Source organism: Macaca mulatta, chromosome 2, assembly GCF_049350105.2.
Source record: "Macaca mulatta isolate MMU2019108-1 chromosome 2, T2T-MMU8v2.0, whole genome shotgun sequence".
Lineage (NCBI taxonomy): Eukaryota > Metazoa > Chordata > Mammalia > Primates > Cercopithecidae > Macaca > Macaca mulatta.
The window spans coordinates 10377424-10403300 of NC_133407.1; the positions used below are offsets into that span (position 1 = coordinate 10377424).

Here is a 25877-nt window from a genome sequence, read left to right on the forward strand (position 1 = left end):
CTCCTTACTGCTTCCCGAAAAAAAAAGCCTCAAACATCACAGGAAGGCATAGGAAACGTCTCTGATAGGATCCAGATGTCTCACCTCCAGACTCAGCCTCCCACTCCCAAGCTCTCTACATATTTTCATGTCTCTGCTATTCCCTCTGTCTTAAAGACTCAGCTCTCTCTTTCTTACTTGTTAAAGTCCTAGCCATCTAGCAAAGCCTAAAACAATATCCCTCCCCCAACCCCCATAGCAAAGCCCTCCACAATGGCACAAAAAAACACCTTGCCTTCTCACAGCGCTCCTAACTCTAGCATTGATCACTCTGCAGCTTGTCTCCAAGTATTGTCAACTGTTGGAAAACTTATTTACCTATACCTGTAACCGTCCACCCTTCCTCCCTTCCCCAGACACCAGTCTCCTTCTAGCACCCACAGCATGAGCACACACCCAAACACGAGCTCTTTCTTTGCAGACAGGGGTCCTCTTTTTACTATCTTCATTGCTTCAAAGTGAGCCACTGTGATGCCGCCATACACAGGCCTTCAGTAAGGCCATAGCTGAACTTTTGTGCCATTCACAGAAAAGCATCTTTAGTCATAAACTCAAGAAACATAAAACAAAACAAAACAAACACCAACAACAATAGCTGAAAAATCTGCAGAAGGAAAAGACCAGAATTTAATTCATGCTAAACCTCTAAAGTCAGTTCTTAAAAGTTGCTTTTCTCTCTTCTCCAAATGCAGTGGTTTTGTTCAATTCTTCTCTCCTGCTTTGAGTCAGAAAGTGGGTGGAAGTTTGGGGAACTGAATGAAGAAGGGTGACGCGAGCAGAAGGCTTCCAGTGGAAAACAGATGAGGGGGTCAGGTAAATAAATCTAAGACACATCATTTTTATGACCTGGCAAATAATTGCAGGTTGAAATCATCTGCTTACTTTGTGTTTTGTTTTGCTTTTTTATTTTCTCCAGTTACTTACTTATAATATTCACATGTTATAAAAAGAAAAAAAAAGGAAGGAAAAAAAGAATGAGAGAGAGAGAGGAGAGAAAAGGGTGTTTGGGGGTGGAGAACAGGGGTGGGGAGGTGACCAGGACAATGACGAAAGAATGAGTTGGCCTGTGTGCTGCTGGTCAGCTTTGGCAGGCCCTCACCCTCTGAACTTTCTCTCCAGAGAGTTATTTGGCAAAGAGAGTTTCAGAAAACAATTTTCACTTTCTTTCTCCAAACCCCAGCTCCCTCCCCCACCTCATTTTAAAAATCAGCTCCAACCTCCTAAAGAGGAAAAGGAAAACTAAGACCCAATTCATTTTACATTTTATACCACTTAAGGAAAAACATTTCTCAGAGCAAATGCTTTATGATTCAGAGAATAACCTATTCTCATCCCATTTCCTTTGACTGCTACAGCTCTCCTCTCATTCCTGTCTTCTTGCTTTACTTCAACTTGGAAGTGGTTATTTGCCCTCAGACATGGTCTCATACTTATTCCCACTCAAAATATCTCTCTCTCTTTCTCTCGCTCTGTCTGTCTTTCTCTCTCTCTCACACACACACACACACACACACAACTAATGTTTGTTCCTATTGTTCTTGCCTTCATTAGACGGCAACAAGTACCTATAAAAGGTAGCACATGCACTTACTCATTTTAAAGAAAGCTTAATAAGCACCTACTAATAAGCATCCTACTCTCCAGCTGCTTATATTCTAGGAGAGGAGATCAAACATGTCCAACACAAACTGTTCAGCAATGTCAAAGGTGATATGTACAAGACAGGCCTACATGACAGAGCTCACCTAGCTCTGGGAATTGGGGAAGGCTTCCTAATACAGCTTGCACACAGTAGACCCTCCATAAAAGCCTGTTAAGGGGATGAATGAAGAACATAATGAATAAATATTCATTTGAACATGGACTTAGTAGAATGCATAAGATTTGGGGCAAGCCAAAATGAGAGAGCCAATAGTTTAGGAGTGAGAGTGACAGCTACAGGGAGGCAGGAAAATGAGAGGATACTCCCAGCAATGACTAGAAGTCTGGTGCAAAAGAAAAATGCTATCAGTAATGGGTTAGAAAGGTACTTATTAAATGAGCTAAGAAAAAAACTTTCTACGTGACGGATTATCAGCTAGTAACTGTTAAACCCTTTACAAATACTAACTTATTTAATTCTCACAAGGACCCTATTCCTATTGTACAAATGAGGAAAGTGACGAGCAGGCAGGTGCAGGGACGTCCTGGGGAAAGTGTTGCTTGGTGCTGGAGCAGCCTGGCTGCAAGGTGTGGATCCTAACAACTACCTTACTGTAGCTCCACAGCCTACCAATGTCTGGGAGGACCGATCATAGAAAGCCTTAAATGCCAGATGGAGGAGTCCACGCTCTCTTCCATATGCAAAAGGAAGCAACTGAAGGTTTTGAGAGAGAAAATAATAGGGTAGGATTTAGGGAGGATGAATAATTTGGCATTTGTGCTGAAGCCTGATTGGAGCTAGTGAATGGATTAGAGCCTAAGTGACGAATCAACCTCAACATCACCCCCTACCCTCTGCCCCATCACACCCTCGTAAATCACTGTGTCATTGTTATGTACATAGTCCAACAGGATATTCAGTAATTTTTCTGTGTACACTCAGACTCTGAAATTTGATTTTTATATTGGAATAGTTTGTTCCCATCTGATTTCCGGGCCGAGGATTCCATGGAGGGACGGGATAGCTGCAGTCAGCAGTGAATGGCCTCTTAGTCTAGCCGGAACACTCCAAGAGGCAGCATTGTACATGTACTGAATAGTCACAAAAATAGCTCAGCTAAAGGACACAGAAAAAAAAAAAAACTGCACTCTTTAGAGCTGACGTATTTTTCCTTTTCTCCCTCTGCCACTGTTTCTATGACCTAGTAAGGAGGCATCACTGTAGAATCGAAAAAGCACTGAACAAAAATTCAGGAGACCTGAGTTCGAGCACAGATTACCACTTTTTTTTTAAACATGATTTTGGACAAGTTCTAGATTTCAGTTTTCCTATCTGTAAAATGAGAGACTGATTTTATTTTCCCTGTGTGTATGTGTGTGTGAGACAGAAAGAGAGAGAGAGAGAGAGACAGAGAGAGAGAGAAAGAAGGAGAGAGAGAGAGGAGAGAGAGAGAGAAGGGGAGAAAGAGAACTGAGAGAGAGTGAGAGAGATAGAAGAGAGAGACATGAGGAGGTGTCAAAAATATACAAGTGCATTTGGGGTGAGATAAGATTATTTTAAATCTTGAATCCTTTAAAAACGTTATATAAAGTACAGCTGAGAACTAGGTTACAGAGGGTGAGTTAAGATTTTAAAACTTGGGGTCTGATAGCAAAATGGACTTCTACAAATAAAATGTCACGGTAGTTAGCTGTACGTGGGATTGCAGGTGCAATCCTTTTCACTCTATACTTTCCTGTATATTGAAAACCTATACTTGAGTACATATTACTTTCACTGTTAAAAAAAAAAAAAAACACTATTTTCAATACCCATTTTATTATTAAGAATTTTAAGAATACCCATAATCATGCTTGGTAGGGAATATCGGTAGAGTCAAGCAGCTCGTTGGCAACGTGAGATGCAGTCTCCTCATTTCTGTAAAGGAAAGGCAGGCTGAAGACCATCATCATCAACTCTGTGCTGCCTTAAACCCCTTCAGGGTATACACTGGCTTCTTGATGTGTCCTCTTCCCACCAGCCTGGGAGAGAGCTGAATCCCATGCATCAGTCAACCCCAGCAAGTAGCACAGTGCCTGCCACATTCTAAATACTTAGGCAACAGTTTCTAACTTAAGAAACGACCTTTCTAAGAACCACTACAGTAGGAAATGAAGATGATATTCAATTATATCTAAAGAATTGTGGTGCTTTTGTCTTTGTTTTATAGAGACAGGGTTGCACTCTGTCACCCAAGCGGAAGTGCAATGGCACCGTTCTAGCTCACTGCAGCCTTGAGCTCCTGGGTTCAAGCGATCCTCCCACCTCCTCAGCCTCCTGAGTGGGTAGGACTACAGATGTGTGTCACCACATCTGGCGATTTTTTTTTTTTTTTTTTGTAGAGACAGGGTCTCACTGTGTTGCCCAGGCTGGTCTCAAACCTTTGACCTCAAGCAATTCTCCTACCTTGGTCTCCTCCCAAACTGCTGGAATTACAGGCATGAGTCACCATGTCTGGTCCCAAGAATTGTTTTTGGGTTTTTTTTCCATCATGAAGCTATATGTGATTTAAAATATAACAGTCAATTCTTAAAAAAATTAGACTTTAAAAAAAAATTAGACTTTATGAGTCTGAGCGAAAATCTATAGCTGTTTAAAAGATGACATATATCTGTAAGTATATTGACTTAAAATTTTTTCAAAGTATATTGCTGAGTGAAAAAAATAAATCACAGAGCCTGCAGTAATTTACGTAAATTGTAAATGCAGTCATTCATGTAAAAGTTGCGTGCATGCGTGTGTGTGTGCGCATGTCTGTGTGTGTCTCTGTGTAGAAAGAGAGAGACTTTAAAATAAGGTATTTTCCAAAACTTTAACAAGGATTATCGCTACAGAATAGTCCCAGCTACTTAGAAGGCTGAGTTGGGAGGGTTGATTGAGCCCAGAAGTTCGCAGCTACAGTGAGCCATAATCGGGCTGCTGCATTCCAGCCTGGACGACAAACGGAGACGTTGTCTCAAAAACAATCAATCTAGTAAGATTATTATTTTCCTATTTGTACTTGTCTGCCTTGTTCAAATTGTCTTTAGTGCTCAGAAACGTTTTTTTTTTTTTTTTTTTTTTTTTTTTTTTTTTTTTTTTTTTTTAACATGGAGTCTCGCTCTGTGGCCCAGGCTGGAGTGCAGTGGCAGAATCTCAGCTCACCACAACCTCTGCCTCCCGGGTTCAAGGGATTCTCCTGACAGCCTCCTGAGTAGCTGGGACTACAGGCATGTGCCACCACGCCTGGTTAATTTTTTTTGTATTTTTAGTGGAGACGGGGTTTCACCAAGTTGGTCAGGCTGCTCTCAAACTCCTCACGTCAAACCATCTGGCCGCCTCAGCCTCCCAAAGTGCTGGGATTACAGGCGTGAGCCACCGCACTGGGTCCAGAAACACTTTCTTTTTAAACTTCGGTTCCTCTGATTTCATCTGGGATGAGGCTGTTCTCAAACAGCTGTTGTTGAGTCACAGTTGCTTTAAAAAATGACAACCAAGCATTGTGTAAATATAAGGTGCTTAATCATTATGCAGCCATGAGGTCCTTCTTGGGGCTATAGCAATAGTGACAATTTCTATCTTGGTTTGGCTTCAGTGACAGTAGTGATAAATAATAATTATAATAATATTAATAATAATAATAAATAACCCACTTACTGGTCATACTGGCCTTGCCATCAGTCATTAAAAAAACAGAGGCAAATTCCTTTCTCCAAGCTCTAAGCACAAGATACCCCACATTATCATTTTTGTTAAATAGGACAGGTTTCATTAATAATAGGTGGAAGTGGCCAGGCACAGTGGCTCATACCTCTAATCCCAGCACTTTGTGAGGCCGAGGCAGGCGGATCACTTGAGGTCAAGAGTTCAAGACCAGTCTGGCCAACATGGCATGGCGAAACCCTGTCTCTACTAAAAATACAAAAATCAGCCGGGCTTGGTGGCGATACACGCCTGTAATCTTAGGTACTCAGGAGGCTGAGGCAGGAGAATCACTTGAACCTGGGAGGCAGAGGTTGCAGTCAGCCAAGATCATGCCACTGCCTGGGTGACAGAGAGAGACTCTGCCTCAAAAATAAATAAATAAATAAATAAATAAATAAATAAATAAATAAAATAAGAATAATAAATAGGTGAAAGTGATAGAGTTGATTGTTATTTTCTTCTTTAACCCTGTTTACAGTTTCTGAATTTTCTATGAGAATATATTGCCTTTATGTTAAAAAAAAAAAAAAAAAGGAGGTCATTTAAAGACATGTAAACAACCACCACCATAAATAAGCCAGGCTCTCCTTTCACTGAGTTTAAACATGAGCCTTCCTTACCAGTGAGTCTGCAGGGGATATTCTGTAACTAGGTCACCGGATTTTACGCCATCACGGTAGTCCTCTCCAAATGTTCACCAAAGCTACCAATAGCTCAGGAGATTAGCTTTGGACAACTGCAGAACTGAACAAAGTAACACATACATTGGGGGAAAAACAATGGAAGGAAATGCCTACAATATTCTTGGCACAGCAGTAAATATCAAAATGAAGAAGAGGCTGCCCCACCCTGCAGAAGCTTACAGTAGTAGAAGGGGAGAAGTTATATACATGCATAAATAAGAATAGCTTGAGGGACAATGTGAGAAGTTCTACAAGTGTTCCCGCTCAATGCAGTGTGGACGTTCTAGGAAAGGAAAGATTATTTCTAGCTGCTGGAATGACAAACAGCTTCAGGACAGAGTTAATGTCTCAGCAAGATCGGGCAGATCCCAGGCCAGGGTATAGTTCATCTGGCTGGTGCCCAAGAATGGTAAACAGTGGCCTTAATTAGAGTGAGAAAGACTGGTGTCAGGTGTGGAGTGAACACTGAATGTCATGCTGGGGAGTTTGGGCGTATTTCCACAGGAGCAAGGCAAATGTCTCTGGATGCACTTTAGGAGCCATGGTGATTATCTCCATGGAAGCCATTCTTTTATATGCAATAGTAAACTAAATTAGCAAACAAAAATCAAAGAAACTACAAATATTCAAGCTACTATAAACAAGCCATAGCATGATCTGGAGTAAAATTATTAGATGTGATTGTGAATACCATATAACTAGAAAATACACCCCTTCTGTGTTGAAAATCTGGTGAGGGGAAGAGATGACAAGGGAAGACAGCAAAAGCCACAGCACTGACTTTTGGTTGCTCCCAATAATCCAATCCAAAGTGGTCCATTCCCGTTCTCTGGAGCCACTAAATTCAGCATCTGTGTCCATTCCTGTAACACCCTCTCCACAACCTAAGACATCTCAAAAAAATATAAATGCTCTTGGTGAATAAATCCCACCCGTCAATGGAATGGTAACATCACAAGATTGAGGGTTCATAGAAGTCACAAAAAAAGTATACTGTACCAACAGAACAGTGAAAAGTGGACGTTCTGCCCCCTAATACGGTAGTCATCTTCTCTAGATGAATCTTAGAATTCCTGCAGTATTTTTTTTTCAACGATAATAGCGAGAGCCCCAACCTAGCCCATTCATATCAAGATCTCTGGAAGGTGAGGGCTGACATGGTTACAAATAAAATGCTCCATGATTCCAGCACTTTGGGAGGCCAAGGTGGGCGGATCACTTGTGCCCAGGAGTTCGAGACCAGCCTGGGCAACATAGTGAAACCCTGTCTCTACAAAATATACAAATCAGCTGGGCATAGTGGCATGTCCCTGTAGTCCCAGCTACTCAGAAGGCTGAGGTAGGAGGGTTGATTGAGCCCAGAAGGTTGCAGCTACAGTGAACCATAATCATGCCACTGCATTCCAGCCTGGATGACAGACGGAGACGCTGTCTCAAAACAAAACCTCCCCAAGTTATTTTAATGCGCAGCCAGGGTTGAAAGTCACTGCTAGAAGTTTGACTAAAATGTTCAAAGGGAAGGGAAGTAAGAAGTCAAATAAATGGGAAGAACTGACTGACTGTTCACTTCAAGCATCACAATAATCCCTCATCACAAATCAGTTCCTCTTCAGGTCTCTTTCCCTGGTTGGGGAGTCCAGGATGAGCTCTTTGTAGTGGCAATGTCTGGGGCCCATGAGCCTGTCAGCAGACGCCACACAGAAGTGTCATGAGCATCCGCACACAAATCAAGGACACCTCGTAAGTAGGGCTCAGTGCTGGTTTTACTTATCACAGTAATAGTACAGGTGAAAGCAGGGGTGTGTGGAATTTAATTTACAGCCTTTAATGCTGTGGCAGCACAGGGTGGAAGGTGGATATAGGCTTTGCAATTAGGCAAACCAACATTTGAATCCTGGCTCTGCCACTTTCTAATTGAACTTAAGTAAGTCTTTTAACCTCTCTGAGCCCCAGTTCCTTATTTACAAAGTGGGAAAGAAAATATATGTCTTGCACGTTGTTTTTCTTCTAAGATTAGGAATGACGTGTGTACACAGACTGGGTGCCCAATGAACAACAGTAAATACTACTAGGATTACTGAGCAAAAAACAACTTGAAGCTGTCTTCAAAATTGCATTCCATGACCAAACTATGAACTGAGAATAAAAGTGAGAAACAGATAAGGCAGACAACCAATTTCATATCTCATAAACCAGGAAGAGGTATTATTCACACTTCCCATGCCAATGAAAAACCAGTCTGTTTAAACTACATGTCAATTTCTTTCCCTCAGTTGTGTCTTTCAGCAAATACAAACTGGCTTGGACTTTAACAGTCGTTAAATCTTGTCTTTTCTCTATTCAGTCTTTGTCAAATGACAGAATGGCAAAGCTGACAGGTGGCTTCAGGAGGTAACATGACCGTCACCCTCACTGTGCAGGTAACAGAGGACACCAAGGCTTGCCCAGGACCATACAGCTCATCAAAGCATGCCCGTCCTCAAGAAGTCATTAGCAGTCAGGAAAAAGCTATAAGCACAATGCTAATTAATGAGCTTAGCAACACTTCTTTTCATAAGACAGGGAAAATGGAAATTAAAGTCTTACTATATGTGGGCCAGGGACAGTTCTAGCGCCAGAACTCAGATCCAGGTCTATGGGATCTGGAGCACTGGGCATAGTCTGGAGATGGGGCCACATGACCAGGGTTCACCACGACCTCATAACCTCAGACAACTAATGCCCATCACTTCTCTATGCCACATATTCTCTCTCCCTAATGGTCTCATACTCCCTAACTTCCTCAAGGATTACTGGGAAATTTCTGGATGGTAACCACGGAAACAATCTGCAGATTAATAGGAGATAAATGTGAGAGGCCTATTCCAGTTTGACTTTGAAACACCCACACATATGCATGTGTACCTCCCTGCACAAATGTATGAAGAGCCACTGATAGATTTGCACCCATTACCCACTTGGGCCGAGTGCCAAATGAATGAATGTTAAAATCAACAGTAAGCCAAAGCTGAGGCTGAAATCTCTCATTACTATCATCTGAATTTTTGTGATATAAGAATAGACATGAAATTTCTCTGTGCTAAAAATCATTTATCACTGATGTTGCTATACGTGATTTGGGAGGTTTTCCTGATCAGGAAATGTTGAGAAGACAATGTAGACACTCTACTTTCAATTTATCTTCAGAAAATGTGAAAAAAAAAATTTAAATAGGCTTTTTCTTGAAAGAGTGATGACCTTAAGTGTAATTAAATAACAGTTAAAAATGGTGCTTAATGGTCATTCTGTTTGGTGTTACAAATGCATTCAACAAACAACCCTATAACAATTGTAATTATTGTATAATCTAATTCTATAACAATACTTAGATTTTAATTTATATTTTTATAAATGCTTGTTAGCTAAAAAAATGTGTTGGTCAACCCAAAGTTATCTAGCTAACAAACTGTAATAACTAAGATTTAATAACCTCAGTTAGCTAATATTCATTAACTAAGATTTAATTAATCTAATTTTCATATTACCTACCAACTAATTTCCCTACTTAACTATTTGAAAATTTTTAATTGTTTAACCCATACACTCTTAGCTTTCACAGTCATCATTAAATATTGTAGCATCTTACTCTTAATATATTCCTTTATATTTCAATTAGTTGGTGGACTCTCAGAGTATAAAGTAGATTAAGAAGGTTTTTCATTCCAAGTTATAAGTAAAATGCTCACCTACATTTGAAAAGTACATATCTGGATATTAGCAACAAATTTGAAAAATATATTCATTAGTAACATTTTTATGCTGATATGGTATGACAGTAACCAGTGTGATGTTCACATCAATGCAATGATTATCCTGCAAAATTTCAGAGTTGCCTACAATGTTAATGAGGTAGGTAGGCATTTGGCTACTTTACCCTTACACAGGTCGAACTCAACGAGCAGGTTTTGGCCAAATATTAAAGCAAACACCAAAGTCAGTGCATCCTTAAAGGTAAATGGCTTGCCTGATTCTAATAAAGCATGTCTAGATTTTTAGTGTCAGCATGGAAACACAGTATGATGCAGAAAACCAGAATTTTCACTACATATGTATCAAAAGCCAGCTATGAATTAAACACTGTAGGAAGATATTTAGAAGAACTCACAGTCTAGCACTGGCAACAACTGTGTATACAACTAACCATTACAGTGTTCACATAGTGTGTGTACAGGGAGGTGGAGGAGGTCAGGAAAGGTTTCATAGAACCAAACTCAGGCTGCTTGCCCAGAATCTACGAACAAGATTCAAGAAAAGGTGATGCCTTGGGATGATGTGGCATGTGTCAGGCATAGAGGAAAAGCATCAATTTCATGGGTATTCAGACCTGGTTTAGAGTCTCGGTTCTGTGAACATTCACACTAGCTTGATGACCTGGGAGACTAACGTAAAGTCTCTGAGCTTCTGTTTCCTCATCTGTGAAATGGAACAGCTCCTATATTTTGAGTGGGTGTTGAAAAGATTGGATGAGATCTCTGGAGAAAGCATCCAGCACAGTCTTCAGCAGATGTGGTATTCCCAGTATCTTCTCTGCTCCTTTCCCAAGATGGATCCACACAGTGGATAAGCTCAGCAAACTATAGTAAGTACCCTGACCTATGAAATGACTCACAACCTTGTATTGAAGCAACCAAGATGCTTTCCACAGCTCCAACAAGGCAGGTCAAGAAGCCATGGCAGGAATAATACTTAAGTAAGCTACTCAAACATTTTATAACTTCCTTGCATGAGGTAGGAGTAAGTCAGGGTGTAGAATTTATCTGTATTTATCCAGTACCACACAGAGAAAGGAGACACTGTGGTGACTGGTAGGTATGGCTGAGACAGACGAGGCCTCCAGGAATCTAAATATTTAGGTACCCATTCCTGTCAAAAGTCCTGTTAGGATGTTACACTGCAGGAGGGCGCCCATACAGTTGCCCCAGTGATTTTGATCATTCAGTTCCACATGCCACATCTTTCACCCGAGGAGAGGCATTGAAGGAATCCTACCTACTGCGTGTGGTTGGCAGGGGGCTGTTTGTATCCCAAGGAGGAAGACGCCTGCAGAACACAGATTGTTCTCCTTTAGGTCCTTCAAAACCTTGGCTCTGATTCTTCCTTCACCATGCAACAACTCTAACAAACAATTCCATTTCTGTAGCATCCAAGGCAGAGCAAAAACATAGGCAAGCCAATTAACCAAAAGCTCTTGCTCCCAGATGTGTATAAAAGTGGCATTGAGTTTATCATGGGCTACCTTATACATCAATTAATGCAAGCCAGTTTCCTCCCCATTCCACCACAGAAACCCTGATTTGCTGTTTTTAAAAGGGGTTGGGGAGTTCCAGGCCTAACCTGATGAGGACTAGATACAAACTGTACTGACCACACAATGAAGTGAGGCCATCTTGGAACTGGCAGACAGTTCCAAATCACCATATGCAACACCTACTGAACTGATAAAATCTTACTGAGTTTTTCCTGCCCATATAAGGACAGCTTCATCTGTTTTGGCTTTCACCCTCTTTTGTAGTTTTGGAATACATCATTTGTAGAGTTTAATTTCTTCAGAATAGGTGGGCAGACCTCGTTTTAGTTTAATGTGTAGTCATTTAAATTCATGAGGCACTTATTGAGTGAAAACCATGTGCACAGATGGCCCTGAGCAAGAACCTGGAAGCAAAAAGGTGAATTAAGACACAGTCACTGACTCAGGTAGCACAACTTAACTTGCAAAACTTCCCAAATTCACTTCTCCCCCAATATAGCTTTGACCTACAAGCAGTGAAACATGGGCAGTTTGCAGGAGAGGGCACAGAGTAATCACCATGTGGCGAGGAACAAGAGGAACATAATCACACGTGCTCACAAAAAATGTATGCAGCCCCATTCTCATAATTTATTTGGGGAAGAAGGGGTGTTACAGGTTTTACTGAGAGGAGGGAAAGCACAGATAATCTCTAAACCCTCCTTTTGTTTTAAATGCCTTCTCTATTAAACATGTTAATTTTTGACAAAAGAAATGGACCAGAGAGGATGACTTGTAAAAGGTAAAGAGTTCTGTGTTGAAGTCAAAAATATGTAGGTTGTTATCGGGTTTCAGTCATTATCTACCTGGGACCTCGTTTTCCTTTAACTACCCTGTTCCACTGTTTACCATCATTCTCCTTCACACCTAGTCATGGTGTAGGTTAAAAAGTAACCATCAATCTCAAATCACAGGAGAAGTATGAGAAGATATTTTCATACTAAATGGTGTTGAGACACCAGATAACCATTTGGAAAAAAGTAAAATTAGATCCATTTGTTACGTTACACACAAATAAGCTGCAGATGAATTAAGGATCTAAATGTGAAAAATGAAACTATACAGGTACTGGAAGTTAACATGCAGATAACATGGGTGTTAAGAAATGCTCTCTAACAATGAACAAAGTCCAGAAGCAATAAGAAAAATGATTCTTAAATTTGTCTCTATAAGTATAAAAATTTTATGTGACTGAAAAGAAAAAAAAAAAAAAACACTGCAATCAAAGTCAAAAGATAAACAAATTGGGAGAGATATGTGTAATATACTTCATAGATGAAAGGCTAATATATCTAATTTCTGAAGACTTTTCTAATTGAGAAAAAGACCAAAAATCCAATTTAAAAAAAAGGGGGAGGCTGGGTGCAGTGGCTCATGCCTGTAATCCAAGCACTTTGGGAGGCCGAGGTGGGCAGATCACTTGAGGTTAGGAGTTTGAGACCAGCTGGCCAACATGGAAAAACCCCATCTCCATGAAAAATACAAAAAATTAGCTGGGTATGGTGACACGCGCCTATAAAATCCCAGCTACTCGAGAGGCTGAGGCAGGAGAATCACTTGAACCTGGGAGGCAGAGGTTACAGTGAGCTGAGATCGTGCCATTGCACTCCGGTCTGGGCAACAGAGAGAGAGACTGTCCCCAAAAAATAACAATAAAATTTAAAAATGGGCAAAAGACATGAGCAGGTAACTCACAAAAAAAGAACTCACAAAATGAATACATATGGACATTAAATACATAAAGATGCTTAACTTTACTCCTAATAGGACACATGCAAATCAAAACTATACTGAGATACCATTTCTCATCCATCAAATTGGCAACAATTCATGAGCTTCACAGACATTCTGTAGTTGGGAATGCTGGTGGGACATTCCATCAGAGAGAAATTTGGTAACTAAAACACTTCACAAAACATTTACTCTTAACCCAGCATTCCCATTTCTAAGACTATATCCCAAAGATATATCTAATGATATGGAAATACATATGTAAAATGCTATTCATTGCAGAAAACCACCCAACTGTCCAAGCATAGCAAATTGGTTGAGCAAGAGAGAGAAGAAAAACAAAAAAAGGGAAGAAGGAAGAAAGGGAGGGAGGAAGAGAAGAAGAAAAGAAGAGAGGGAGCATAAAAAAGAAGAAAAAATTTCACAAAATCAGAGTGCAAAGGAAAATATACAATATGCTATCTTTTGTGTAAGAAAGAAAAGGAAATGTTATATATATATATATATATATATATATATATATATATATATATATATATAAAATCAGGATTAAAAAGAAATACCAGAAAGATAATCAAGAAAACCTCCAAGAGATGTAGGGAATAACAAGGTAGAACAAATATCTGAGAGACTGGCACTTCTTTTGGTTTAGTTTTGGCTTCTGGAAGCATGTTAATGTTTTACATATTCAAAAAATAAAATTAAACGAACTAGGATGGGAAGGAAGGAAACTAAAACTGATAGCAAACTGAAGCATTTGAACCCAACTGTATTTTAAAAGGAACATAAGGACATTAGGATGTAGGGGAAAGAGACATGACAAAAGAACTAATCCAGGTAATCCCTGAAGAGCATTTGACAATATACCCTCAGTCTTGGGCAGGGTTAAGTTGAAGGAGGAGCACCATAAGCAAATCCTCAACTCTTTTTCACAGATTTGTTTTGTGTAGTAAGTGATATTAGCAAATTATTAGTGGTAGTATTTGTATATACATATATATATATGCCTCCATATACTTACAGATATACATATACATGTAGGTTTTGTTTATATACATATACTTTTATATATAAAATTTCCTAGCTCCAGTCATTGAAAGAGCCTATAAGTGAAGGCACCAGAGTAGTAATGAGCACACCTCGCACTCAGATATTGGTCTCTAACATCATTCTGCACTTAAAAAGAGTGAGGACATAATGAAGACACAGTTGACTTCATGGCTGGGACAGAGAATATACAAGACCAAACTAGAACCTCTTTTTCTTCTAGCAATTAATCAATTGCTAACAACAACAAAGATGATGGGTACATGTCTCAAGGACACAGGAGTCAACTTGATACAGCTCCCATTGACCAAATCTGGGGTAATTTGACAGTCAAAATAATTATATAGCAGGAATGAATTATGAAAGATTGAAACAGGAATCTTGAAGACCATAACCGAAAGAAAGAAAGAAAGAAAGAAAGAAAGAAAGAAAGAAAGAAAGAAAGAAAGAAGAAAGAAAGAAAGAAAGAAAGAAAGAAGGGGAGAGAGAAAGAAAGAGAGAAAGAAGAGAGAGAAAAAGAAAAAAGAAGAAAGAAAAAAGAAAGAGAAAGAAGGAAGGAAGGGAGGGAGGGAGGGAGGGAGGAAGGAAGGAGGGAAGGAAGGAGGGAAGGAAGGAAGGAAGGAAGGAAGGAAGGAAGGAAGGAAGGAAGGAAGGAAGGAAGGAAGGAAGGAAGGAAGGAAAAGAAAAGAAGAGGAGAGGAAAGGAGAGGAGAGGAAGAGAGAGATGGGGGAGAAGGAAGGAGCTCCCGCATACAGTAGAACGCAGAATGCCAAATGATGAATGTGAAGAGAGTAGTAACATGGAATCCTAATTTTGCAGCCATCATACTTAATACTGGTTTAGGAGGAAATGTAGGGTAATATTTTGACGAGGAGCAACAATAAAGTGTCTCCCCATGGATAGCTTAATAATTGCAAAGGAAAGAATACCTATACTGCGGAGAAACTGGACAATGCCTTGATCAGTTGATCAGTTGCTCAAAATTAACATCCCCAATGATGGATAAATGGACACATAAAGACTCCAGATGTGACACCTGAGCGAGACACATCATCTTTGTAATATTCCTTCGGGGAATGCATAATTGAATCAAAATGTGAAGAAACAAGTGGCTAATACAAAATGAGGAATACTATATTTGTAAAGGGGGAGAACACGATGTTCTACAAAAGTGTCAATGACATAAAAGATAAAGAAAGGCTGTGGAAATGTTCCAAATCAAAGGAGACTAAAGAGACTTGACAATTAAATGCACTACCTGACCTTACGCTGGACTGTACACTGAAGGTAAAAAAGCAGTTTTCTTCAAGGACAGAACTGGGCCACCTGACAAAGGACAAGTACAGACAGTAGATTGAAGTATTGAATCAGTGTCAAATGTACAGAAGCTGATTACCATACTGTGAATATGAGGAGACTGTCTGTATTCTTTTTATTATTAGGAAATACACACTATACTTAGGGGTAGAGGCAATGATATATGTGACCTACTCTCAAATACTTCTGGGAAAAAAAAATACATATATATATATATGGGGTGGGGGAGAGCGTGTGTGTGTGTGTGTGTGCATGTGTGTAGAGAGACAGAGAGAGAGAGAGGAAGGGAGGGAGGAAGGGGGAGGATGATAAAGCCAATGGGATAAAATGTTAACAATAGACAAATCTGGGTAAAAGTATATGGCTATATTGGACTATGCTTATTTTGCAACTTTTTAAATAAGTTTAAAATCATTTACAATCAAAAGTTAAGAAAAAAACCATCAGAAAGAGGAGAGGGGGGAATGTAATAACTGAGAATTAGCTCTATTTTCAAACATGATTTTAAAATAATAAATTAAGCACAAGCAATTTTATTTCACATATTTATGTATATATACATATATACATATATTTCAGAGCTACACAAAGAATTTTGCATATTTTCTTTTTTTTTTTTTTTTTTTTTTGGACACAGTCTTGCTCTGTCACCCAGGCTGGAGTACAGCGGCAAAATCTCAGCTCACTGCAGACTTGACGTCCCAGGTCCAAGCGATCCTCCCACCTCAGCCTCCTGAGTAGCTGAGAACTATAGGCATGAACCACCATGCCAGCTAATTTTTAAATTTTTTGTAGATGTGAGGTCTTGGCTGTGTTGACCACTCCACTCAAACTCAAACTCCTGGACTCAAGCTAACCTCCCTCCTTGGCCTCCAAAGTGCTGGGATTAGAGGTGTGCGCCACTGCACCTGGCTATTTTCATTTCTTAATTTGGAAAGTGATGCCATAAAATTTCTTCTTCTAAAACTCCTGAGGGTAGACAACACCTCACATGTGGATGTATAACCAGGGCTACAGTTACAAGTTTTGTAGGTCAATTCAAGCCTCTGAAATTCCAGTTCACTATGTTTGCAACCTGAGTACTATTTCCCTTTTACAAAGAGCAAGTTTAGAGTTGGAAGATGAGCTATATCTAACAACGTAATAGCCAGCATCAATTTTTAAAAATGGATTAGCAGTGGCCTTTGGGATTAAAAATTACCAAACGAATTGGTGCAGGGGAGAGCAGGGAGCTCTCCTCTTTGTCAAAATGCAGATTGGGCCACATGAGCTTCCATGACACACCTGAGCTTCCCAGCAGAAGGAAAAATGAATGAATCAGGCCTTGAAGTCTCCTTCTCAGATAAGTTTGGAGACAGAGGAAACAAAGATATAAAGGTTAGACATTATGAGGTCAAGAAACATCAACTGAATGGAACTTGATGTTGAAACAGAAACAGGTAAAATATCTGGGAAGGCAGCAAAACCCTCAGCACTCTGATTCCAAAACAAGCTCTGCTCACACACACACACACACACACACACACACATATATATATTTTATATATATATATATATAATTAAAAGTTATACTGCAGCTGAACACTAGGTATTGTTCCCTTCCAAAAAGCATTAAAATATAAAGGTCAGTTATCTTAAATGGCATTTTATTGCACACGCTTTTAAAAGACCTTGAACAATTAAAGCAATGAAATATATTCCTTGCTCTCGTTTTTAAACGTTCCTAGAAGCATAAAAAGAAGGCAGGTCCCAATGCAAAAAAAAACATTAACCCTTTCGCTCCCTCTGCCCAACATTTACTTCAAGGCTTGTAAGCCTTTTCAAGAGTTCCTATTACATTCATGTTGTTTGGGTGAATTTTTGGGGTCAACCAGAGGTTTTCACTTGGGTGTCAGGGAAGTCGTAGCATAAAAATGCAGCCCAGTAAGTAAGATGTCAAGCAAGATACCATCAGAGAAATTGATATGAAACCAAGACTAGATCAACAGTTCTAAACTCTCAGGAGTTTTAAAATATAACTGAGCTTGGGTCTCACCCATAGACACTGGGATTGAGATGAGCATTGTAGGGGGGCAAGCATCTTTTGAAAGTTCCTCTGAAGATTTTAATATGTGGCCAAGTTTGCAAACCACTGGGCTAGAATATTTTAAACTCTTCTACATCCACTAAGTCTTAGGAAAATCTTCAATCCTCTGCTGCTTTACAGTGTCCTTTGATGTTGATCACATTTTTTTTTTTTTTTTTTTTTTTTTTTGAGATAGAATCTTATTCTGTCACCCAGGCTGGAGTGCAATGGCGCGATTTCGGCTCACTGCAACCTCCACCTCCCAGGTTCAAATGATTCTCCTGCTTCAGCCTCCCAAGTAGCTGGGATTACAGGTGTGTGCCACCACACCCAACTAATTTTTGTATTTTTAGTAGAAACAGGGCTTCACCATGTTGACCAGGCTGGTCTTGAACTCCTTAACTCAGGTGATCCGCCTACCTTGGCCTCCCAAAATGCTGGGATTACAGGCATAAGCCAACACAACCGGCCTGATCACATCATTTTATCTCTCACCTTTGCTCAATTTCCACAAAAGTGAAATGACAAAAATAACAAACCAATTTCACCAATCTATAGAAAGAAATATTAATAAATGTTAAAATCTTTTCATACATGAATATTAGTTTTGACAACATCCTTAACACAGTGTTTAAAACTATTCCTTAACCTTTCAAAGGTATTGCTCTCCTACCAACTAGTCTATAAACAGATGAAGGCTCTAAAAATAGCCTCAATTTTTTTTTTTTCCACTAAAGTACCCTGCGACTAAGACTTTGGGTGTGAGTTATACTACTCACAGAACCATTGATCTCAGGGTAAGAAGAATTCTCCAGAGGTCATCTGGACAGTCCCCTGCCTTCATGCAGAAAAGAGTTCATTACCCCATTTCACAGATGGGTCAAGTGAGGTCCAGGATATCAAAGTGATCTGAACTCAGTCACACTCAGGTCTCCACACAAACATGTCGAGCTTTTAAGTGCTGGCTGAGTAGAATTCTTTTTCTATTAATGGTTCATCTGGGCGACTTAAGACAACCAGAGTTCTCTCTCCAGGTCTTGGCTCACCAATCTCTAAGCAAAGAAGGCTGAGATCCCATCATTTCTGGTCTGAGGCTGTAAAATCAGAGAAAAGCCTCAGATGTCAATAAATTATTAAGTTACTCAATCGATTAGTAACTTCGAACAAGACATTTTGTGTGACTAAGCCTCCATTTCCCTATTTACAAAGTAAGGAAGGATAATACTGTGAGAATTAAGGAACCCAGTTGATTCAGTTAAATAATTATCTGAGTCCCTCCTTTGTGTCTCATCTGTGTCAGATGGTAGGAAAATGTGGGTGTATTCACTGCTCCCACCCTGTGGGGGACTCACGGGCTTTCACCCTTTTCCAGGGAAAATGTTGTGGCTGAGTAGCAAATGTAGAAACTGGAAGGAATATTTAAGATCTCATGCCCTATTTAGACTATTTAAATTCATAAGACATGGAAAGTCAGCAGAGATTTCAGCTAAGAGAAGTGAAATACAATTGCTATATCATCTATGAAGGGGAAAGAATTCCCTGTAATTAAATATCAAAACACCGAGCTTGGGATATGAGAAGGGGCAGAAGGTGTTAATCACAAACAAATTAGTGAGATAAATTGAAGTGTATCTGCTTTCTAAAGGCTTTAGAAAGTTATTGAGGCCGATAATTACAGAAATTCTATGGGTCATCATTCCTACTTGAAGGGCAGACCAATGAAACAGACACCTAGAAATATCTGCCTGATCCCAATGTTCTCAGGTACCAGAGATTTAATGTTAATGAAAGAAAAAAAAAGTTGTAGACAGCGTCTAGTTCAATAACCTCATTTTATAGATAAAAGAAGAGACAGGAATAGAGAAACATGTCTGGGATGATAAAACAATTAAAAAGCAGATAGGACATCCAAGGGATATTCTAAGTCATTTCTCCATTAGAAAATCCTCACATCATTTCACACTATGTTATGGTATCAGTCAAAAAATAAAGTAAAAAACCTTGAAAATATATTTCAACAATTATGTTCAAGAAACAGAACCTTTTCCTTTTCCTGACAAAATAAGAAGCATTCACAGACAAAGGAAAACAGTGAGGGTAGTACAATATATTCATCATTATTTTGTTTTCTGTAAAAGCAGGGCTGGGCTGGGTGTGGTATCTCACACCTATAATCCTAGCACTTTGGGAGGCCCAGGTGGGAGGATCACTTGAGCTCAGTAGTTGGAGACCAGCCTGGGCAACATAGTGAGACACCATGTCTACATAAAAATAAATAAATAAATAAAACCAGGGCACACCCAAATGCAATGTTATTTTGATCTAAAAAAAAAAAAAAAAAAAAAGGGTTGGGGTAGAAACAAGAGGGAAGCATGCTTCCTATTTTATTAAATTTACTATGTGGTCTTTATTGCATAGCTGACATTATCATATAAGGTGCCTTCTAAGAGAAGGTGAAAAGGCAAAAGGAAGGCAGAAGTGGTGGAATGAAGTTTAGGTCAGCAAACATTTACTGAGAATTTTCTCTGCTAATGGCTCTGGACCAGGATCTCTAAGGAATAGAATCATAAGAAAATACCATCCCTGCCCACAAACTGTTTAAAAACAAACAAGCCTGTAATCCCAGCACTTTGGGAGGCCAAGGCAAGTGGATCACGAGGTCAGAAGTTCGAGACCAGCATGACCAGCATGATGAAACCCTGTCTCTATGAAAAATAAAAAAATTCGTCAGGCGTAGTGGTGGATGCCTGTAATCCCAGCTACTTGAGAGGCTGAGGCAGGAGAATTGCTTGAACCCGGGAGACAGAGGTTGCAGTGAGCCAAGATTGTGCCACTACACTCCAGCCTGGGTGACAGAGCAAGACTGTCTCAAAAAAAAAGGCAGGGGGGATTGGTGGAGTGGGAAACCAGGCAGAATTATGCTAATAATTTACCCTAATACAAGCCTTGAATGATGAGTACAAAGAAGAGGACAAAAATCACCACTAACAACGGACCAAGAATGAGACACCAGGTGGCCACCCATTAGACATGGTCCATGCCCTCAAGGGACATATGGCCTGGTAAGGAGATACAAAATCATTCATCCATCATTCATTCACTCAGATTCATTGAAAATCTACCATGAACCAGGTACCGACATACATGCTGAGGCTTCAGAAAAGAGCAGGACACGACCGAGTTCACACTTCAGGGCAGACAACAAACACATAATGCTGAGTAGGCACCAGGCAGTGTGATTAAGCCAAAGGAGACTTGCTTTAAAAGAGTAGGTTACTCAGAGGATAGAGGGGTAGGTTATTAGAGATGACATGGAGAAGGCACCTTTACAACAAACGATCACACTTTTGATTCTAATACAATGGAGAATGAATAAAGTGTCTAATAGAGAAAAGTGCCACATACAGTGAGAAAGTCCTTAGGGAGTATTCTGAGCAAAGTCTTGGCCTTGAAGGAGAGGCAGAGTCTTCTAATTGCTTTGATGAATCACAGACCAAACAGTGATTCAGCTCTGAAAGAAACCTTAGGCCGGGCGCGGTGGCTCAAGCCTGTAATCCCAGTACTTTGGGAGGCCGAGGCGGGTGGATCACGAAGTCAGGAGATCGAGACCATCCTGGCTAACATGGTGAAACCCCGTCTCTACTAAAAATACAAAAAACTAGCCGGGCGTGGTGGCGGGCGCCTGTAGTCCCAGCTACTCGGAGGCTGAGGCAGGAGAATGGCGTGAACCCGGGAGGCGGAGCTTGCAGTGAGCCGAGATCACGCCACTGCACTCCAGCCTGGGTGACACAGCGAGACTCCGTCTCAAAAAAAAAAAAAAAAAAAAAAAAAAAGAAACCTTAGAGATGGGTATTCCAAGGTCTCATGGGGTTCGTAGCAGAAGCAGGACTAGAACCCAGAACCCAAGCTGGACCACTAGACTTGTGCCTCTCCCTAAGCCCACTCTGCCTCTTCCATGTCTGTGAATGAGCTTACCACACCTAGCTATGCAAAACTGCCTAGAACCATTTCAGCAAGAAGTTCGGGTAGCATTAAAGAAGTTCCCACCTCAACAATGTCAATATTTTGTTACTGTTGTCTGGAGGAAGCATGTTTGCTTTTAAACGCTCCCAAATTAAAAGCCATTCTCAGCCTTCTTACAACTGTATATGGGCCGGGCGCACTGGCTCACTTCTGTAATCCCAGCACTTTGGCAGGCCAAGGCAGGCGGATCTCTTAAGGCCAGGAGTTCGAGACCAGCCTGCACAACATGGTGAAACCCCACCTCTACTAAAAATACAAAAATTAGCCAGGCATGGTGACGGGCGCCTGTCAGCTACTCAGGAGGCAGAAGCAAGAGAATCGCTTGAACCCGTGAGGTGGAGGTTGTGGTGAGGAGAGATTGTGCCTCTGCTCTGCAGCCTGTGCGACAGAGCGAGACTGTCTCAAAAAATAAAAATTTTAAAAATAAAATAATTAATTAAAAAAAAAAAAAGATGTGGACCTGAACTCAGATTAGTGTCAGAGTGAACTTGCTAGTTAGCCTCCTTTTTCCACAGTGAAGAAATTACGCCCAGAGAGACTGAGGTTAGTCACCCTGTCCAATCACAGCACCAGTTACACGTCACCTGAACGCAGAAGGGTCTAGCACCTTTTGCTCAGTGCTGCCAGCTTGGTGGCCTATGGCCTCATTCTCATAGCCTACAAGTGATAGACCCCAGGACAGCAAGAATCACGCCAAAAGGATAACATCAATTAGCTTGTGTATTGTAGACACAGATCACGAGATATTAGAAGTAAAGAAAGAGAGAAAGAAACCATTTATTTCACAACTTTCCGTGCAAGCTTTTCAAAGGTCCTTCCCAGATCCGGCCTTCTGCGACACGACCCCAAATCCCTCGAAGTTCGCTCTGTATTTAAAATGCCCCAAACCACGCTGTTTTCCTATCAATACACAACAGCAAAGATGGAAAAGAATTGCCAATTTCTTGTGAATCCTGAAGATTTCCTTTATGAGTCATGGGAAACTAAAATAACCTGAGGGGTAGGGGGAACTGTAGAAACAGTTTTAAATCGGTTCTCACTAGTTTGTTCCACAGTGTGGTATAACTCCTGAAAACAGAAAAAAATGAAGTTTCTAGAGTTGATGCAAAAATAGGACTTTTTGTTAGGTTGTGTCAGTTGTCACTGTGGCATTTCTTATTAGTATTTTTCTTACCATCATTTTTTTTGTTATATTAATTATAGTTTGATCACTGTAGGAGCTATTTTGAATCTATGGGACTTTCCTAACCAGATTGTTTTGGCATTTTAAAGTTACTCACATTCAGGGCCTAAACAATATGGCAAGTATCTTTTTTCTCTCTCTTTTTTATACTCAAATTCTGAACAAAGGAACCATCTGTTCTCTCTCTGAAAACATCAGCCCTTGTTTTCATTTTTCATTAATAATAATGCCTCAAACTTACATAATCTCTTTCTCCAACTTGCTTATTAAAGCATTTTGTAGACATTGCCTCATTCATCTTCAATATCATCCCCTACAAACTAAGGAGAAAGGGGAAATGTTTGCTAATTTTCACTTAGATAAGTGATTATCGGATGTTTAATGAATTTTGCATGAATGATGGCATGTTAGCCTCAGAAGGGACCTTGGTGATCACCTGGCCCAGTTCTGGCTCTTGCATTTGTAAAATGAAGACCCAGAAAGGAGAAGTGATTTCACATTCTATTTGTGTACCTAATTCTCTACTCCTGACTGTAAGCGGTGAGGGTAAGAACCGTGTCTTTCACAGTTTTGTACCTCCGGTACCTGGTGGGTAAAAGTAATTTGTTGAATGGATGAAAATGCTTGCAAATAGTCACACAGGTGGCTATGACAGAGCTGGGGTCAGAGCTCTACTCTCCTGCCTTCCCATTCAATGTGTGTGTGTGTGTGTGTGTGTGTGTGTGTGTGTGTGTGTTTCTTTTTCTTTCCTTCTTCTTCTTATCTCTCTCTCTCTGTCTCTCTCTTTTTATAACACAATATAGACCTGAATGCAAGAAGAATCAAGCAGAAACACAACTAAAAAGGTGATGAGGATGGAGAGGATAAAAAGCAGGCTTTTACCTATAAGTGAGAAATATGTTGAACAAACCCAGTAAAAATCAAGTTGAGCCAATCATCCATGCTAAAACGTAACCCATGTTAAGGCTGAGTCTCTAAAAGTTCTGCATGCCTTATGTGTGCCATATATTTAAGGATTTAATGGATTCCTTAAACATTACCCAACTGAGGAAATGATCTGTCTTAACGTCCAAGGACAGCATGCCTCCTTAACACCCATTAGCCCAAAAAAAGCACACCATCCACCCTGCGATTTGGCCTCATCACTCACTGTAACTCAAGAGGACGTACAGCGTCAGAATCATGAAATCTACCAGCCCAAAGCTTTCCAATGAGCAGAGGTCACTGGAATAAAGACTTTTTTTCCAAATGCCTAACTGGAAGTCAGAAACTCATTTGGCATGTTTCTTCTTACTTTCAGAATGTCCTATTCCCCACCATTACTCTTTAAAGTTATAGGGAAAATAAATTGTTTCTAGAAAAACAAGTTAAATCTATTTTGAATTCTATCATCTGAAATTACTTACATAGTAGTAGTTATAACAAAGTCAATAATTCTCGAAGATTCTTTGAAAATAGGTTGTCCATGTAGATGAGAAAGCTGTAGGTCTGAAGAGATAAGGAAATCTTTTATTTTTCAGTAAAAGAAAAAAAGAAAAGATATCAGAGGGCCAAGAAGAACTCAAGTATATTATAACATGGTCTCACATGAAGTACATCAGTTACTGATACAAGCAGGAAACAAATTAGCTTGACAATAAAAACAAATCAACATAAATGAAACTTCAAACAACTCTGATGACTTTTTCTCCCCCAAAGGGAAACATGAATGGAGATCAGAAGGAGGAGAAGAGAAAAAGATGAGGAACAAGTAGGGAGATGCTTAAATCCCTAACACAGCATGTCTCACACAAACACAGCAGGCTGCCGAGGGTGTCTGGGGCTGTCCAGCACACAGCGGACAGGCATTTATATCCAGTCATGCAGGACCAGCTGGAGAAACGTACAGCATGTACTTCAGGGCAAACAGCTGCAGAGAGGCCTGCGCAGATAACAGCAGGTTGAATTCACGCTGTATCAGTAGTCCTATCCATACCCACCACTTTCTGCTCCTAGAGTGTCAGGCTATCCCCATGACCATTTATCATTCTTACAGCCGCTGTGTAGAACATTAACCCTCTATTAACACTTCCCTGATAAAATTGTGCCCATTTCACATGTAGGGACATTCTCACTGTCTTGCTACCTCTAAAATCGTCACTTTAGACTATGCATACATACCCCATAACATCCTAACATTTTTCATTTAAAAATAAAATAATCATATAGTTAAGGACATATAAAAGATTCACAAAATGTTCCCTAACTGGCCTTGCTCTCCACACGGAACTTTTTCAGAGGATTACTTTAATATAGCCAATGGGGAGGTTCATTCACTAAGAGTGTCTCTGATCTGTGCTTGTGTGTCCGCTCAGATCACCGAGGACTGCATTTGGAGCTCGTTCCTCCCTTGCCATGCTCCTCCCACCAAAACCACATCTGAGGGAAGAATCCCAAAGAAGATAGATGTGTTATCCCACCTGAGCAGCCTTACTAGTTAACTAGTAAATATGATTGGATAGTTATGATTATGCTTTTTTATATGAAAGTTTCTACTCAAGTATGTTGCTAGTCTAATATTTTAACTACTCAATTACAGCGGAATGACCTTGAGTAAGGCTCTCAGCTACTCGAGGCACATCAATTTCCTTCACTACGAAATAAATTCAGTACATATTAGACTTCCTTCTAACTCAGAAATTCTGTGCCTATGAAGTTGCTACTGTCAAACAATCTGACCTCTCCCTCTTCATTTGTTCCTCTTTACCTCTCTGTCTCTCTCTCTCTCTCTCTCTCTGACACACACACACACACACACACACAGACTTACCCAAAACTCCTGACTCTTATGCAGTCAACAACCTTGTTAGGCAAGTTGTAAGCAATTCCTACCCACGTCCCCCCTCACTACTTTCTGGCTTAAAATTTGATCCCAAAAGGATTTTCAAATTAGTTTATGAAAGGAAAATGAAACACACAGATATCATTTACACATAAACCCCACCTTGAGATGAGATCCTCTGAAGGGTCCAGCGGTCTCTCCATCATCCCGGGTCACAGAGGTAGCCATCTGCCAGCTCCATGAACTAGAGGACAGCAATACCAGAGATCGAGGTGCT

General features: G+C 40.2%; 1 protein-coding gene across 27 annotated transcripts in view; it reads right to left on the reverse strand.

The window, feature by feature from the left end:
• Nucleotides 1-25877, reverse strand: part of LPP (LIM domain containing preferred translocation partner in lipoma) — a 723625-nt gene that overhangs the window by 610996 nt on the left and 86752 nt on the right. For 4 of the 27 annotated variants that reach the window (XM_077991198.1, XM_077991195.1, XM_077991196.1 and 1 more), the window contains one exon: nt 25763-25844. The exons of the other annotated variants lie outside the window; for them this stretch is intronic. In XM_077991198.1, the coding sequence (XP_077847324.1) occupies nt 25763-25806 (44 nt within the window). In that variant the 5' untranslated portion in view covers nt 25807-25844. The remainder of the gene's footprint in view (nt 1-25762; nt 25845-25877) is intronic. 27 annotated transcript variants of the gene reach the window in all.